General features: G+C 39.6%; 1 protein-coding gene across 1 annotated transcript in view; it reads right to left on the bottom strand.

Annotated features, from left to right (window-relative positions):
* Positions 1–15,958, bottom strand: part of PARD3B (par-3 family cell polarity regulator beta) — a 353,302-nt gene that overhangs the window by 247,449 nt on the left and 89,895 nt on the right. Inside the window, exons 4-5 of the mRNA XM_031554285.1 lie at positions 7,428–7,537; positions 6,427–6,552 (exon numbers count right to left, since the gene is read on the bottom strand). Of these exons, the coding sequence (XP_031410145.1) occupies positions 6,427–6,552; positions 7,428–7,537 (236 nt within the window). The remainder of the gene's footprint in view (positions 1–6,426; positions 6,553–7,427; positions 7,538–15,958) is intronic.

Raw genomic sequence — 15,958 nt, forward strand, 5'->3', positions numbered from 1 at the left:
ATTTTTCCCTCAGAGACAGAGTTTCTGAATTCACTCTGTCAAACAGAAATCTGAAACTATCCAGGAAGGCACACACTTGATGTGTGGAGGAAATGCAGATACATTTATCCATGTAAAGCACATTAGCTCTGTTGGTTTCATAGGTAGAGTTTTCAACACCACCAGTAGTTAAGAATCAACACAGCCTTGAAGAAGCACACAAACACCTGATGCTTATGCACAGCTAAGGACGTGCTTCTATGCTTTTAAACCAAAAAGAGGGTTAAGACTTGTGTGGATGTTCTCTTAACCAAAGAATATCCATACAAGAACTTTAGTGACAAATCTGTTTGCTTCTCAGACCTGCAGTATTTCACATACTTATTTTTAGATGAAACATTCATACTTCGTTTGGCACTGCTGGCAGAAGCTTCTTTGCCCCATTTTCTTCTGTCTGATTCCTGTTCTGGTGCTGAACAAAGATCCTTGCAGCTTATCACAAAATGGGATGGGGTGGGGTAGAAGTGAATTCCCAATTTGAGAAGCTCTCACTGTATTTCTTAGACTGAGGTGAAGAGGAGGGCTCTCCTTTTGTTTCTGTGAAGCTGGGAAACTGATCGCACTTGGTAATTCCAAAAAGGCAGAAATGCAAAGGATGCCAGTTTATTCCTACAGGTGTTAAATGTATAATCATCTCAGACGCACCACTATTTAGCTTGATGAAGCAAAGCATGCTACAGAAAAACTCAGCAGCTCTTTTAAAGGTTTAAATTCGTACTACCCTATTTTGGACAGAGAATAAGACAGCAATGCCAGTGAGAACAGCAGCTGTACACCATGACGTGATTTCAGCCCAGTCACGCTCCCTCAGCAGTTCAAACACAGTATGCAGTATTATGAGCATTTGTTGGGAACGATGCAAGTAAGAAAGATTTTCTTGAATTATTTAGTGGATCTGTATGTTCTAACTGATACTCAGATTAAACCAAGGCGAATTCAAGGCAATAGTTAGTAGTAGTACATTAAAAGTAAATTAGTAAAATCATATGCCAATACCCATCTTGATTCCCAAGCTACTTTAAAAAAAAAAATCTACAATCTTTTGGGAGTAACTACTCTCATAAGACCACTCATGGGGGCCAAACTTTTGTGGGTTTTGTTCTGCTCTTGATGATTCTGTTTGGGATGTGTAAGCCTTGATCTTGCAAACACTTTAGGACCTGAAATATAAGATAAGGACTGCATCAGTCCAGACCATGGGTATGTCCATGTTTGGATGCTCAGCACCAGAATACTGGGGTGCCTCACAAACAAGCAACTGTTCTCCCTGATAGTACAGAGGAATAGGAACAAGAATTTGCAGCTGCTCACCAAGATCTTAAAGTCTAATCATTTCCACTGCCTCATACATCTATGCACTGCAAGATGTGGTATAAAAAAAAATCCAAAATGAGTTTTTTCCTAATGTCACAGCAACATTAGGACCAAAAATTCCCAGCCGTCCGTTGGGTTACTGTGCTTTAGGAAAATGGTATTTATATATTTTATGGTCTGTATTTCAACATGACTGAGAACCAGTTTTATTTTAGCTAAATGCTTCTAGAGCTTGACAATAAATGATATGCATGAGCCATGTTGACTGCCATCTTCCACTTTTAATTTGACTGTCAGACATGCAAGCAACTTGCTAATGCTTCCTTCCAATTTCAGCACAGTGTGCCTGTTGCGTAAGCAGCCTGCTAAAAGCTGTTCCAGATGGAATGACAGTATTTTGTAGGACCCCAAAGATGTAGCTATAGAGATGAATGTGTGTCAGCAGCATTGAAAGCGTGACCTTTTTTCCCTTTTTTGTCAGCAGTTCTTATTTCCACCCTATAATTTTTCCACATTCCTTGTAAGATAGGCCATGTGGGAAAAAAAGAAAGTGTGTAGGTCTCACAGCCATCTTCCATCATCTGCATTCACATTACCTGAACGCACAAGGCAAAGGACAAAGGAGAAAGAGGCTTATAAACAGCCTGGCATCTTCAAACTGACAGCCAAGGCCCCAAATATATATTAATAAGGAAACAAAACTCAGCCCAGTAGTACTGTAAGTTCCATAATAACTGAGAACTTCAGTGGTTTTCATAATAGGTACTTTCTTTCACGAATATTCGCTAAAAAGCTTGCATTCCTCTCACTGGAAACAAGCTTTAGAAAGCAGAACATTAACAACGAATAACATTTTACTAATTGTGCCACTTTTACTGATAACTTATGTACTCTATTAACGTCACAGAGCATTCATTATTAGCTCTTTTTAAGAGAAATCACAAAGTCTACCTATCCTTCTCAAATAAAGATATGCAAATTACTCCCACCGCTCACCTTGTACAATGCAGGTAAAACAATGCGCTTGTTCTGAAGTGTAAGCTGTGCAAAGAAGCATAAAGAAGTCTATTTTTTCCCCACATGTGTATCTTCACACATGTAAGAAAAGAAATTACCACAGGGCACTTCTGTCCTGTTTCAGATGATCAATTCACTGTTCTGAAGCACTACATGTATTTTCATTTAGATTTCTTAGTTTTTCCTCCACAATATACACTGGTTTCCTTTTGATGCAGAATACCATGGCACACGCTACAAGGAAGGAGGGAAGAAAGCAATGCAGGCTTGAAAAACAACAGAGAATGAGGAAGGAATGGCTTTTGTTAACGCGACAGCTCTGAGCTGGATGCAGAGTGGGACTTGGTAGGCGTTGTGAAGGCAGCAGAGCTCTGGTCTTGCAGTGTGCTGCTGCAGCCCCTCACTGCAGATGGCCCTTTGATCTCCCAACCAGACAGCAAGCATGCTGGAACCCCATGTGCTGGTGAGAGGTGCTCTGTGTGCACTGCACAGCATGAACAGGCACGCGTGGGATTTGTTTTAAAAATGGATTCAGCCAAATCAGAATTCCCTTTTAAAAAGTCTCACATTGTTCAGAACTTCCCAGCTGAGAGACAGGAAATTTGTTTCAATCTCCCCAAATCTTGCGAGAACAAGAATTAAATTCTTAACAGCAATCTCTTCTCACAATGCTCTTTTCTTGCAGCCCACCTCCTGGTACCACCTGACTGTGGGACAGCTTCATCTTGAGGTTCTGGCATGTAAAAAGGACCAGAAGTTAGGCCCTGCCTGGCTTAGTCAGGGTGGGCAAACGTACTCTGCAGGAGTTCTCAGTGCTAAGAGCAGGTCATACAACCCCACTGCAGCCCTGTCAGCAACCAGCCAGACTTACAGTCCCAACAACCATCACCCAACACCGTGCCAAATTAAACCTGTTCTGCCCTGCCTTTCTTTTACACAATCCAAGAAGATGGAGCAATATTTCTGCCTCTTACCACAAAACACCCCCAAATTTTTAAAGTACTATTGATAACCTTTACCCTAAATCCAAATTCTGACAGTCACGCTTTATGGTTACATCTGTATATAAAACAGCATGCAAAAGGAATGAGTGGCAGAGCTGCACCCTTACACATGCTCACATTATGCTAATCTGCAGACACTTAATCAGAAAGGCTAATACATTACAAACAATTAATGGCCAGAAGAATCGGGAGAGGTTTTGACCCTCTTTAACAAGGGCTTGAAACATAAAAATATTCTGATTATATATGAATCTCATACAAAATTGCAAATTATATGTCCACAATGCATAAAATACAGTCATTTTCAAGTCACATTTAGGTAAAAATGGAAACTGGACTTAGCTGCTGGAGCAGCTCTTCAATTGATCCAACAACTCATTGTGTCTTTAAATATGAATAAATGCAATTTAATCAGCCATTCCTATCGATTAATCCCAAGTATTTATTGAGGAAACATGCAACTGTAGGAGAAAAGAAGGTCATCCAGAACATAGGATCCCATGATAATCAGCAGGTTAACAGCAGGACGTGAAATCCTCACCCTAGCAGAGTGAATGCAAAACTCCTGTCAACATAAATGGGGCCACAATCCTCAGTCTAAAAGTCACGATGGACCAAGCCTTGTGACAATGGAGAATTCTGTCCCCGAGCAGAAATCGAGATAAGCAAAGGTAACAGATCCTGAAAGGGAAGTTCAGATGTCCCAGTCATAACTCGGTAATTACTACAGCTTGTCAACACTGAACTAGACTAGGCAAAGCAGCAAAATGTCACCTCCTCCCTAGGCTAGCTGAGAGGCACTGAGGAGCGCAGGGCCAAAGGTTCCCTCACTCCAACAGTGCCTCACCCTGCAGTGCTGCCAACCCCAGCCTGAGGGCAGCCAGAAGACAGCGCACCCACACCTGAGTGCTGCCAGGACACAGCTGTGGCTACAACATCTGCAGAGAGGTGTGCTACACTAACCAGGCTTCCCCAGACTCCCCTCTGGAGCCAGAGGAAAGGCAGTATGCACTTTTGGAAGTCTAGCTAGGGCACTACAACTGTAACTAGCAGGAGAGCTTAGTGGTTGCCTTCAAAGATCAACAAACCACCTTTGATTCAATAGCATATTTGAATGTTTCGGATCCCTGTTTTTTGCTTCTAATAGTCCCTAGGTTTTTCAGTGGCAGCTCTCGTGACAAGAACAGAGAGGCCTGGATGAAAAGAAAAACTCAGATTCTGTACCATCTGTTACATGACTTCCAATCTGAGAGAACAGATGCTGGACTTCCCAATCAGCTTTTGGCTGATCTAGAAACATTTTGCTAATTAGGGCTATAACTATAGTTAAGACAAAACAAGTGTCAGAGAAAAAGTGAAAGACTGGCTCAAATTCCTCTCATACTACCTGGGCAAAGGAGATGTCCTTTTGGTAATTGTAATATGGCACAAAACAGCCTTTCTTAGAATGAACATACACCAAGAGGACATGAGAAAACTGAACATGCCCTCTAATTAGATTCTACAAAAAAAAGAAGCGTGCACTGGATTCAACAGATTCACCTGAACTAGGCAGCAATTTTCTTATCCTACTGCACATCTGTTGTTTTATTTTACATATTATCCTACCGCATGTCTGCCCTCTCTCCCAGAGAGAAATCTGTGTGGCACTGAGTCATTCATAAGGCAATCACTGCTTAGAAACCTGACCACGTGCTGGGGTATCCACACATCTTGTGAAAGACAGCATACAGCAAAACCAAGGGCATTTCTACATGGTACTCTGCTACCCATTCTGTGTGTGTCAAACACCAAAACGTCACAAGTGCCAAAAACATTTCAATGGAAGTCTGTTTCAAATGTAATATGATAGCTACAATACCTATGGCATAAACAGGAAGACAGTTTTTCCTATATACACTGAAGATAGTTTACACTACCAATAGCACTAATGCTTCTCATTTACATATGAATGTATGGAAGCAGCTTAATTAAAAAAAAACTATGCCTGTGCAAAGGAAATGTAGTAGTAACTTTAATTTCAGTCTTTGTATCTAGAACAAGAGAATTTTCTCTAAATACTGCTTTAAAGCTTGTGTGAAAGAGCATGGCTATATTAAAAATGCATCATTATTTGTACATTCTTTCGTTTGTCCAATATCAATTCTTCTGTTTTAAAACAATTTGTACTTAATTTAACCTAAGTTATTTAAGCTTTTTATGCTTTCCAATAGATTACGCCAAAGCGTATTTCAGTATGATTGATGAAGAGTTTTTGAAATAGTACTGTTGCAAAAATAAGAGCTGGTATAATACATTTTGCTATAACAGATTTTCAAGTAAACAATAAAACTTCCAACTTTCCGGGACTTGCTTCCCTCCTTAAATGATATTTAATAATCAGAACCCTTCTCACTCTTGCTAGCAGTCCAGCTTTTATTATTATCCCCATCCCCACAGCTGACAGAGGGATACTCTACATTTTAGGCACACAGACTTCCCTTAGGCCTACAGGATTCTTGGGTACTGGTACAACTCCTTGCACAGATACACCACTTCCTGGAAGGAAACAAATAACTTCACCATTTTGCTCATTTTTTGTACAAGTTCCATGGATACAGAAACCACTCAGCACTACACACATCTGCACAGTTTATAGATCTCCCAACTTTGCAAACTTTTCTGCACGGTTACAGAATTCTCTTTTGTACTTGAATTCATTTGAATAAGTCAGTATTTGTTGAATACATAAGCACTGGCAGCATAAGCCTCAAGAAAAATCCTACGGCTCTCTGAAAAATGATGCAGAACATTATTGAAGTTCAGCCCCTAAATGCCATGACATTGTAAAACAGGATGCACACACAGCTGGCCAAAAAGAAACAATGAACAGTCAAAATTCTGCACTGGTCTTCAGAATCCTAAGACCAAGGAAACATCATTTATATGCAAGTCATCTAACTTTCTATTTACGTACTTCATTCTTGTAAAATTAACTGAAAGCATGGTCTTAAATACACAATCTTCAGCTTAACTGGTTCCCACATCCAGCATTAGTTACTGACCTCTTTCACACCTCCCTTCCCCAAAATGCAGTGATGCAGGCTGAAACAAGGAGCCTTGTTGGTTTTGTTTTGCTTGGGGCAGGGAAATAGACGGACTGCTTCCAGCAACTGGGAACAGGGAGCAAATTGCAGCACTGTTCAGAGGAAGGTAAAGAGGAAAATCCAGAAATTTCACAAGTAAACAAAATGCAGGTGCAACAGCAACATAAATTAAGACCACATTCACTTGACATAAAGCAGTACAGACAGACAGCAGAGCTTCCTAGGCACAGTTTACGTGTGAGTTCTATTCTGCTTGATGCACAAACATATCCCAGCTGACACTTACAACAGATTTCCACCTCTCCACAAGTAATAAAGGAAAACCCATATGCAAAAATCAAGCCTCAGGTCTTAAAAATGCAAAGTAAAGAATGTGGTCCAAGTGTCACTAAGAAGATCAAAACCAGCCTATAATATCTGATTAAGAGTCACTGTATCTTCACTGTGCCTTTGCTTACATACTTACTGAAGACAATGTGAGCATGAATTTGTCCACAAAAGGGAAGAACAGAAATGTAAAACAGAAGGCTGGAGAAAGGATAGAGTTTGCAGCATAGCAGCAGGACAACAGGGGAAAACAGAAATCTCACGCAGGGACATGGAAAGCAAAAGAAAGTACAAGATTGGTGATTAATACTAAAAAGGAAGTGCACGTTTTCACTACCAACCAACAAAAATGACAATACAATACCAATCAAGTAAACAATTGCTAAATTTCAGTTCGTATTCCCGTGCTTTATGTCACCATTAAGCTTTATATAACTATCTTATAGAGAAGACACGAACCACTGTTAATTGACTACATTAACTAAAATATTCTGTATTTATGCAGAGGAAATTGTCTCCTTTACAGCATTTTGTTCTAGATTCAAATACATTTAGCTTATAAAACAGTTGTGTATGAACAGCTAAAAAACAGTTTTAGCCCTTAATAAAAAGATGAGTTACATAGTTACATGACACTTACTGCCACAGCATGTTTGTGACCGAGGTCACTGGGATGAGAGGCACTTGGGTGGAAGTCAGCAGGTGGGCCCAAAGCTGGATCGCTGCTCCTTCGTACCAGAAGTGGCATGCCTACGAGACAAAATAAAGAGTTAATATTATTTCCAAACTCCTTTCACATATACACAAACACTGCAAAGATGTTCTTGTTGAACTACAAAAAAGCCAGTTGCTGGTATTTTTAATTGCAACTGTCACAACTGAATAAGCCATATTCCAAATTCAAATGCAATGCTCCTTATACTTTCAAGGCCATCATCCCTACCACTCTTCTTATTTCTGTCAGTTGATTTTCATAATCAAAGTAAGCGAGGACAATAGCAGACAATAGTTAATTCCTTCAGAAGTCCCATAAAGACAGAGTAACAGGGTATTAATCTGAAAGTCTAAGCACGGCATGAGGTAAAGGTTTTGTTTTTCACCTATGTGCAACTCTGAAGAAGTCAACTGCATGAAAGTCAGAAGCGACCATAATCAGAATATACAGTCCCTGTGCAACTTCAGCTCACACCATCAGCTGGGCCTGGGGCAAGCATTCAATGTTGCAGTGACATAGGCAGTAATAACTTGTTACTACTAGTACTAACTTGTTACGGGTTAGAATAGAACGAGCAAACTGTCTACAGATGAGCACCCTGACAACATATACCAAAAATATATTAAAAAATATATTATAAAACTATACATACGTGCCTTTAATTTGTTCATTGCTGTCCTCTTTAGACATGAAGAAGAGCTAATGGAAAACTAGCGCTTACCCCATTTATTATGTGATTACATAGACAACTATACAAAAGTTTATTTAGGAGATACACTTGACTGTCCTTTTTTTTTTTTCCCCAATAAACAACACCTTCTTTTTCCTTACTGCTTTCCTTTTGTCATGTTGTGCTTCTATATTATTCTACTCGTGCTACAGCATTTGTGCTGAGCATTGTAAGCTAAGCTGAACCATTGTAAGCTAAGACAGAAAAAGTATTTCTTTTCTCTGAATAATGAAATACAGGAAAGATGTTCCCTTCTGCATACCAAGCTGATCATACAAGGCATGCTATTTATAAGCATTACTGTGTCAGAGCAGCACTTTGTATCTTAAACTTTGGAACCTGGTTTACAAAAGTATTTCCTCCTCCCACTGCACTAGTAAGCCACAGACAATGAAGAGTCAAATGTGTCATGAACTAAAATTTTATTCTCCTAATGGCTTTAACTTTGATTTCCTCAGGGTGCATTTCCCTCTTTCACACTCTGTCCAGAGCTCCTTCTGTCACAGTACTGCAGAACCTCATCCCAGCCTTACTCACAATGCATTCTCTTTGACAAAGCTGAGGAGGAATTTTTCTGGTGACACTAAAAGCTCCATACTATTTTGTTTCAAGCCATGCAGAGCAATCAATTTCCCTTTTGCTAGTATCACCTTCAAGGATTAGTCTCTATGCAGATTCATGGTTAACAGTATATTTTCCCTGAACTCTTATGTTTTGGAAATATTTTTTTTCAAACTGCAAATATGGTTGAATTGAGCATATGGTCGAAACCTCACTTAGATTTAAATTGGTTACATTAGAAAAAACAGAAGAGAAGTTCTGCCATTTGCGCACAATTAAAAAATGAAATCTTGCATCAACACAATAGCAAAAGAAACATCTCCATGCTGGATGTAATCCTATTTGCTTAGTTTGTTTTTTAAATTAAGTAAAAAGCCGTATAGAGACATTAGCACCTGCCCTGATTAGGAGCAGCTTCTGCCTCACTTTGCAGTGCTTGCACCCTCTGGTGAATCAAAACTCGTTTGGGGTTAGGAGGGGGCTGGCTAACAAGAAATAGCACATTTAGAAATACTGCACAAATGCAGAGAAATAACACGAGGCTTGGAGGTCAGTACTCCAGCGTGGTCACGGAGCCTTGAGCTGCAGCTCTCTCAATCACGCCGAGCTCTTCAAGGTTTCTCTCTAGGCTCTGAGTTCCAGCAGCAAATCTGACACCTAGATTTAGATAGTTAAACATCACCCAATGTGACCATGAATGCAAACACAACTACTCGGACCTTTCCTTCATTTTTTTTCTTTTGCGTTTAAGTCGCCTTGCTTGGGAAAGAACAATTCACCTCTAGCTGAAACCCTTCCACCTCTGTTATTTAGTTTGCAGGCTGCAGTCACTGGGCCAAATTCAGAAAACTGATGAAGATGACCAGAGTTTTTCACCCAAAAGTCACTGATATGGGCTGTGTTATCTAAAACACAGTCTTTCTGGTGCAAATATACTCAGTTAACTTTCAGGTAAGCTGCAAATTGAAGAACATGGGGAATATAAGCACTCATGGTTAACTGCATTTGTTGCAGCTTTCTTATATATTGTAAATTTTGTTTGCTTGCTTAGCCATGGAAGAGGGATGAACTATTTTTGAGAAGAACAAATGATACGCATGGATGGAATACTGTAAGTGGGTAGAAAGATTTACAGTACATCACCTAGACAGTTAAAGTCCTAATTTTAAATTCTGCTCCTGCATATAAAAATGTTTATTAGGATAGGAAAAAAGCTGTCCATCATGTGTGTATCAAACTGTCAGCTGCTAAAGGCCACACCAATGACAATCCCTCCTCTGCCTGCTACCATATCGCACTCACTAGGATAAACTACCTTCTCATGCCTGTATGTGTCAGAATTTTATTCTTTTTTAGAGTTTCCTCAGAGCACATCTCAACAAAATTTGAAGCCAACACTGAAGCAAAACTCTATGAAGAGTAAATTCATCCACATGCACCAGTGTGAAATTGTCCTTCAACTCAGACAACAATGTGCTGGAAGATCCCCAACAAGCTATCCACCGCTGTACAACAGCCATTAAAGCAGAGAGGCAGAAAGACTTTTAACTGGTCTTGTCACCAAACAAATTCAGGAACTGAAAACAAAATATTACAAGCAGAATAATCATTTATATTTAAATACAGGAAAGGTCATTAATACATAACCATTTTTCTTCTTTTTATCAGAGACATTTCACATTAGCAGGCATGCAGACAGCTCTGCCAGTCAGGGCTTTTTGAGAGCACAAGCAATCAGAGTGGGTAATCTGGTCACCCTGGATTTATTGTTTACTTCCACCTGAGGCACCACATAATGGTGCTGCCATGTACTTAAAGTGCAGCTGACACTACCTCGTATATTCTACCATCTGATAGGATCACAACCCTCCATCCCTTTTTTTTTTTCCTTGAGTGTCTACTGCTCCAACAATAGAGCTCCTATGTTTAAAACTAACCCAAATTGCTTGTAATAGCACATATCAATACAATTTCAGATCTACAGCTATCTGTTCTGTCTGAAGTGCACACTGCACTGTTAAATTCCCATGGATACAAGATTAAATTAATGAACTAGGATGATGTCACAGTGAGACAATTGACTTAAAATCTACAAACAGATGAAAATCAATTTCCAACCAGTTCTCTTTCATACACTATAGCCCAGTGTTCTAATAGCAGAACAAAGTATCTCCCCATTGCTCTAAACAAGGATATCTTAAAGAAACAAAATAATGAACTACAAGGAAAATCCAGGAGACTGTAAACCGATTTTTTTGGTGCCGTGTATCTCAGCAGAATGCTTTTCCATGGTTGTACACGATGGAAAACATCAAGTCAGAGTTTATTTACAAAATGATCATACTTCCCACAGCAGGCAGAGCAGGGGCTTTGCCCAGCCGGGATTCTCATAAAATACACAACCCTTCCACTGGCTGGGAAGGCTGATGAGGAACAGGGTGGGAGCAGCCTGCAGCACTCTCAGACCAGCACTCACTACCACAGCCTGGCTGCTGGCTCCTGCCCAGGGAAGGCCCTGTCCCTGCCACAGCTGCACCGTGCTGCCGGCTGAGGCTTAAGGCCTAGGCAGCTGCAAGCACCTCAGGTCTTTCAAGTACCACTGAAAAATATACAAATACATACATACATACATACAATTTCTGTTGCACTAGAATTTCCCTACATGTGATTTTTAACATAATATCTCTTCCAAATCGTATTCAATGTAAATGGAAACTAAACTTCAGATGCACCAGCAAGAATAGTTTCTTGTTACTCCTCCAACTTGCTGGACACAGCAAAAAGCATTCATCTTACTAAACAGAGTGTTGTATTTAAACAGCATATTATCTGCATTTAAATCAATCATCTTAGGTTAATCCATCCTACAAGATTTTAAAGCTAATAGATCTCAGACTCTCACACCTAATTTTTATTCACAGATTGAAAGGTGAAAATAAGCATTTCTTCTATTTCAATTCCCAGTCCATTTCTCAACTTCAAATGAAACACTTAATGAACTTCGCTAGCTGAATAAACTGACACAAAGAAAACATTCTCTGCACCTGCAGCAGCAGCTGCGCTGCCAAGGGCTGGTTTAGCACTTGGGCTACATCAGTTATGGGTGCTCAGGCAGTGACTCCTCCACAGTTCAGCATCTTGGTCTTCCCTGAAAACTTCGGCACCTGAGCTATGCAGCCTGAATATGAGCTGGGTAGCATTTTATTGCTGTACTAGAGAAGTAAAAATACACCTCTTGACTGTTTCAATGGTGTTTTTAAAGAAATATATCAAACTAGATATTAATAAAGATTTTTGTAGTACTTAAATGCCGCCTAGATTTATTTATTCTTTATCTCACCTTAATTAAGAACCTTTTCTTTTTTAGACTTCCCTCAAAAATAATTCCTATTATGGTTATTTTCCATTCTGGTGACAGCAAACTACTTTTAGCCTCAAATTTCAAACTTCTGCCTGACAGTTATAAGAAATTAAGATGAAACAGCGAAGTCTCCAGAACCAGAGCCTTCAGAAAGGCTTCAAGAAACTATAAGAAAAGTGTAGATAAGCCACACTGTGTTCAGGCCAGCACCCACCCAACCTGCTATCCAGCACCCACCAGTAGCAGATAATTGGCAAAGGAGCCTAGAAACAACCATATAGCAGCCAAGATTCTGGTTTACAGAAATTTGTGGTTCAAAGAACTTGACCAGAGCAGGATCCAGACCACCACCAAGTCTGAGATGAGTCACGTCTTGCAAATTCATCTAATTTCATTTTGCCTCATTGATTTTTTTGCTTGTAACACTGAATTACAGAATTTTGCTGAAGGCTTCACCGAAGAGGCAAATTGTGTCTGTTTTTGTTTTTCAATCTCTTAGAAAGTTAAAAAGTGACAAAGTTAACACAGATCATTTTTTTTACACTTTAGTGGTAGAGCTAAAAATACGTGAGCCAAGATACCACACATCATGTGTGTTGTAAGCGGCCTCTAGAGATCATCTAGTCCAATCCCCTGCCAAAGCAGGTTCCTCATGGTATTCATCCTCACCTCAAAGCCAGTGAGGGTACATCATCTTGCTTCACCTAATGCCCATAATAAAGAGACTTCCATGCAATGAAATAGTGAGTTGTGACGAATGCAAAACACAAATCTGCAGCCGCTGTGTCTATGGGAAAATTGTGTAACATACTGGGAGGGAGGTGCAGCTTTTGCCAGCTATGTTCAGGAGAAGTAAATACACCACTCTCCTCTTCAGTTGGCTGGGATTTTACATTTCTGCTTTGAGAAACAATCAGATTCTGAAGCAGCACTTCAAAATAAGCTGCCAAAAAAATTAACTATCAACTGAGGCTCTTAAAAGGGTAAATAAAATACAAAGCAATGAGAAAGAACTACACGGCAATGGGCAAACTAGCTGAATCATTTAACTTTTACTTGTAGTTTTTTTAATGATGATTTCCAAAAGATGTGCTCACCTGTATACTGAAACATGCATACATGGAAATAAACAGCAAACAAAACCATTAGTGAATGAACATTGCAAACTGTGTAAAAATGTATAAACTTGGTTTCTTAAATAAAAAAGGGTGATTGTCTACTTCAAGACCTTTATTTACACTGAATAATATCCAACTATCAATCAGCCAAGGTTAGTAGGTTCATTTTCGACCTGAAATACAGATTTTACTGTCTTGCCTCAAAGGCAATGCAGAACATAGTGCTGCAGTGATTTATAAGCACACATATACACCTTCACATTTTTTATACTACCTAGCACTATTTTACTGCTGGAGACTGCACTACAGCCATTCAGTACAGTGTTACAGTATATGCTTCCCAATCCTCTAGTTGCAAATATTTAGCTTACAGAAGTGGGTCGGTCTGATTTTAAAGTAATATTACCCTCGAAACTAGTTGTGTGTCACAGTATATGAATAATCTCAAAAATAGCAACATCACAAGATCAGTAATATCAGAAAAAATTTAATTAAAAAGCTAACATTGAGTAAGCAGTATCAAAAATAGTTTTGTAATAGAATTTATTCCATCATTCTGAGCCCCACTCATTCAACACCATCCCCCCAAAACCATCCCTGAGGCAATAAAAGACTGGAAATGAACATTCCTGCTAGAGAGCTCCTTCAAGAAAGCGTGCAACTCATGACAGAAAGTATTTTTCTCCTTACTTATCATATTTTCAGGGGAATAGCTCCTTACCCCAGAGAAACATATATTAGACCAAGGGCAAAGGGAGTAGAGACAATGGGAATAATAGACGAGAACCAATAATCACTGGGGAAAGCAGAGGGGTTTTCAGAAATAAGAAGGAACTCAGTTAACATGCTACACACAAATTTATTACCACTACTGCTACTAAAGTCTTGAGAATGAGGAAAGAAAAGAAGGGCTGGCTTGTTTTCTAAACAGACAACATACAGAAAGACATGGAATGTATTATTTTTTCTGCTGCCAGGTGGCCTAAAGGTGACTGGCACACAACTGTTCATTTTTACACAACAAAAGGAAGGGATTCCATCCTAAGGGATTTGGACAGGCATGAAAAGTAGACCCTGAAGACCTAATTGCACCCTTTTGCTACTTAAAGGAAATTTAACAGGGGGGAGATTGACTTCAGACATCAGGAACAGTTTTAAATTAAAAGAGAGGAGATTTAGGTTAGGTATAGAAGGAAATTCTTTATGGTGGTGAGGCCCTTGCACAGCTGCCCAAAGAAGCTGCAGATTCTTGGAAGCACTCAAGGCCAGGTTGGATGTGGTCCTAGACAGTCTGAGCTGGTGGGGGGCAGCCAGCTCACAGCAGAGGACTGGCACAAAGAGGGGCTTTAAGGTCCTTTTAACCCAAGACATTCTGTGATTCTATATATGGATACACACATGCATCCTTTTATAAAAAGCACTGCAGTATTGGTTTTGCTGCAACACAAAAGAAACCTGTTTTGCTACTGCAAAGCTCATTTCTATGAACCAAGGATAGCTAAGTAATATCCAGCTTAAGTCACGAGGTCAAAACACGCCATGCCTGCACTCTGACTGAAATGAAAAGTTATCTTCAAACCTTTAGCTTGCCTGGGAACAGAAACCATTTGTTTTAAGAATTCAACTAGACTTTAATTGATCATCACAATTCTTTAAAACCAGATTAAGCCAAATGCCACAGAGGAGAAAAATCCATCAAGTACAGAGCCATCCTCACATACACCTGCGACAAACTGCACAGAACAGCGCTTCATTTCACTGCTCTAAGAGCAGCTCTTGGGCACAGAAAAAAGAATAAAGTCCTATCTGCTTAATGAAATAAACAGTATTGCTTCAAACAACAGAAGCTTTTACAATGCATTTTTCATATAAACTTACCAATTTCAAGATGTTAATTTCTCCTGAATCATATAGCAGAGAATTACTCAATGTACTGACAAACATCGGTATGCTCTGCCAACAAACTGACACTGCAAGATTAAGATGAACAAGATAGCTTTTACATTAAAAAACCTTTCCAATTTGAAACAGCACGTATACTGTATACAAGCAATAGCAACATTTTGTCAAATGAATAGTTTCAGTTCATACCTGTTTTCATAACATTTAAAAAAGCATAACCATGCTTTTTTCTCTGTATTTAAAAGCGCACTGTCTGCATATCCACTGCATAGCATCTCAAGGTCCACTTGAAAGGGGACTAACCAAATACATGCCTTTTACAATGCCTTCAAGCCTACTTCAATACATCCACTTCAAACCAGGCAAGAGAGAGGAGGATCTCTTCCTAAGTTCCGAGTTTACCCATGAAGGGCAGACATCCCATGCCACAGAGAACTACTGGGCTCTAACAGACATCCCAGGGGAGAGCATCCTGAAGAAACTTCACTTTCCATCCCTTGTATTTCTAAGCTCAGACTCTACCAGTGGAAGCATCTGTTTGTGTCTGCTGCTACAAATGCAACTGAGAAACAGCTTTGACTGACTTAACAACCCAAATGGGAAGGATCAACATGCTTAATGCCAAGGACCCACAGAAAAGCAGCAAGTTTCTGTGCACTCAACCGTCATCTATTGAATAAAGCAACTGCTCTGCACCAGTCACAAAGGCATTTCCAACTCAAACTGACATGGCCATAAAATAGATCTTCCATAAATAAGTTACTGTGTCCTTTTCTCTTCAGTC

Source organism: Meleagris gallopavo, chromosome 7 (assembly GCF_000146605.3).
Source record: "Meleagris gallopavo isolate NT-WF06-2002-E0010 breed Aviagen turkey brand Nicholas breeding stock chromosome 7, Turkey_5.1, whole genome shotgun sequence".
Lineage (NCBI taxonomy): Eukaryota > Metazoa > Chordata > Aves > Galliformes > Phasianidae > Meleagris > Meleagris gallopavo.